The sequence below is a fragment of the Rhagoletis zephyria genome, unplaced genomic scaffold (assembly GCF_001687245.7).
Source record: "Rhagoletis zephyria isolate East Lansing unplaced genomic scaffold, Rhagoletis_zephyria_1.1 Rzeph_scaffold_02818, whole genome shotgun sequence".
Taxonomy (NCBI): Eukaryota; Metazoa; Arthropoda; class Insecta; order Diptera; family Tephritidae; genus Rhagoletis; species Rhagoletis zephyria.
In genome coordinates this window covers 38,269-40,455 of record NW_016159902.1, presented here as the reverse complement: position 1 = coordinate 40,455, position 2,187 = coordinate 38,269, and the positions used below count along the sequence as shown (strand labels likewise).

The 2,187-nt window shown below is 36.9% G+C and overlaps 1 protein-coding gene across 1 annotated transcript; it reads right to left on the bottom strand.

Moving 5' to 3' along the window:
- Nucleotides 1-41: 41 nt before the first annotated feature.
- Nucleotides 42-839, bottom strand: LOC108367791 (uncharacterized). The gene has a single exon (XM_017622486.1). It carries the CDS (start codon nucleotides 837-839, stop codon nucleotides 42-44), a length of 798 nt encoding a protein of 265 aa, XP_017477975.1.
- Between the last annotated feature and the right edge of the window lie 1,348 nt (nucleotides 840-2,187).

The window sequence follows — 2,187 nt, the reverse complement described above, 5'->3', positions numbered from 1 at the left end:
TCGGAATCATTGGGATGCGCGGTATGAGAACATCTTCTCCTTTATACTTTCCTTTCAGTATAGTTGCTTCTATCACGTTGTTTAGTAATTTTTTTATCGCTAACCGTGTGTCGTTGCAAAGACGCGGTTGGTTGATATTTCGCAACATTATTCATCAGCGAATTTAAAAATTCCGGTGGATAGTTGACTACATCATCTTGGTTAGTAGCCGAATCAACTGATTTATATATCGTTGATTCGCCTGTAATTTGTTCTTGAATTTTGAAACTTAATTCATTTACATCTATGTTTTTTGCAGCCAATATAGCTCGTTCGCTCAACCAATCATGGTTTCTGTAATTTTGAGAAACATCAGGAAACACCTTCTGAATAAGTTCATCTTTTGATCGAGTTAACTGACAAAAACTTTGAGGAAAGTTAATGCAGCCAGTCAACATGTCTATAGGAAATTTGCCATTACTAATGTCAATGAGTTGTTTGGAGAATATGTTTTCAGATTGGTCATTTTGCAACTCGACACGCATATTCTTGCTTAAATGAAGTTCTTTGACATGTTTCCACAAATTGGAGGACTTTAGACATGCATTGATTTCATCAGCTGGCGTTGATCGTGGAATCACTGGCAATGTTTGACGAAAATCTCCTGCTAATAAAATCATTGCACCACCAAATCGGTTATGATTGCTCCGTAGATCTTTTAAGGTTCTATCTAAAGCCTCCAAAGATTTTTTATGTGCCATCGTGCATTCATCCCAAACAATCAATTTACATTGCTGCAAAACCTTTGCCATTGCAGAGTTCTTCGAAATGTTGCAGGTTGGAGTTTCATTGCCTTGCATATCTAATGGCAATTTTAGTGCTGAATGGGCTGTTCGACCACCTTCAAGCAAAGTTGCTGCGATTCCCGACGAAGCGAGTGCAAGTGCAATTTTATTTTGTGAGCGAATTGTTGCTAATATTAATGAAATCAAAAAAGTTTTTCCTGTACCACCAGGTGCATCTAAGAAGTAAATCCCTCCAGTTTCATCATTTGTTACTTTCATAAGAGTATCAAATACATACTTCTGTTGTTCATTCAACAGTGGAAGATTTGTTTGAATTAATTCTTTCAAAGTGTTGAGATCATACAGTTTTTCTCGATGCAACTCTTGGTTAAAAGCATCATGCATTGGACGATTGGGCGCGGCCAGGCCTAATTGAATTAATAGTTTGTTTGATATCATCAAGCACATGTCCTCAATTGAAATCAATGCTTCGTTGTAAATTTCTTCACTGATTTGTATATTTGGATTTCCCATTCTATTCCGTATTTGATACAAAATATCATCACACATATAATCTTTGTACTTGATCCACAAATCAATTGGGTTTGATGGGGAGCATGTAGATATGATTATAGAAAACAATGTTCGTATTTGATGAGCGTGTGATGATATTACAGCATCATTGAGAGTTTGATCCCAATGAGCGTCATTTTCTAGCAATTGCAAACGTTGACAGGCTTCTCTGTAAGATCCACACAATTCACCATCAACAGTTCGTAAATGTTGGAATGATGTTGGGCCACGTACATTGACTAATAGCAGTCGCAAATAAAAACATTCATCATTGCTTGGATGTACTGAATAAATTCGACCAATCGCATCGGTGGAATACACATCTGGGTATCCTGGAACTGGTTTTCCTTGTTTCCGTCGTATAAATCTCCTTGAGGATTGATTCCAAGTATAATATTTTGGCATTTCAGAATAAAGCAATGTTTGTGCAAAATCATCGTTTTGGCATGTCTCAAAAAAACTGGTTAATGTAGTAGATGGTGGCTGCGCAGCTCTTTGTACTGCGTTCTGTGCTGTAAAATACACTTTTTGCCCATTTTCTAAATGCACAGCTAAGTGGACAACAGAAGGGTGTCTCTCATGAATAGGAAAAGAAAATATTCGCCAAACTGCTTCATTACTACTAACATAGCGGCCCATTTGGTATTGGGTAACTTCATCATTGGAATTCTCTGCCCCAATTCCAATCACAGCCATATCACTCCCTTTGGTTACATATTTGCAAATGTATTTAATAGATTTCACTGAATGGCAAGATTCAACGTTGATGTGTGCTTTGAAGGTCTTTGATAAAATGGGTGAATACGGAACAATCCAACGATTATCTATTTCAATATCTTGTTGATTTAAT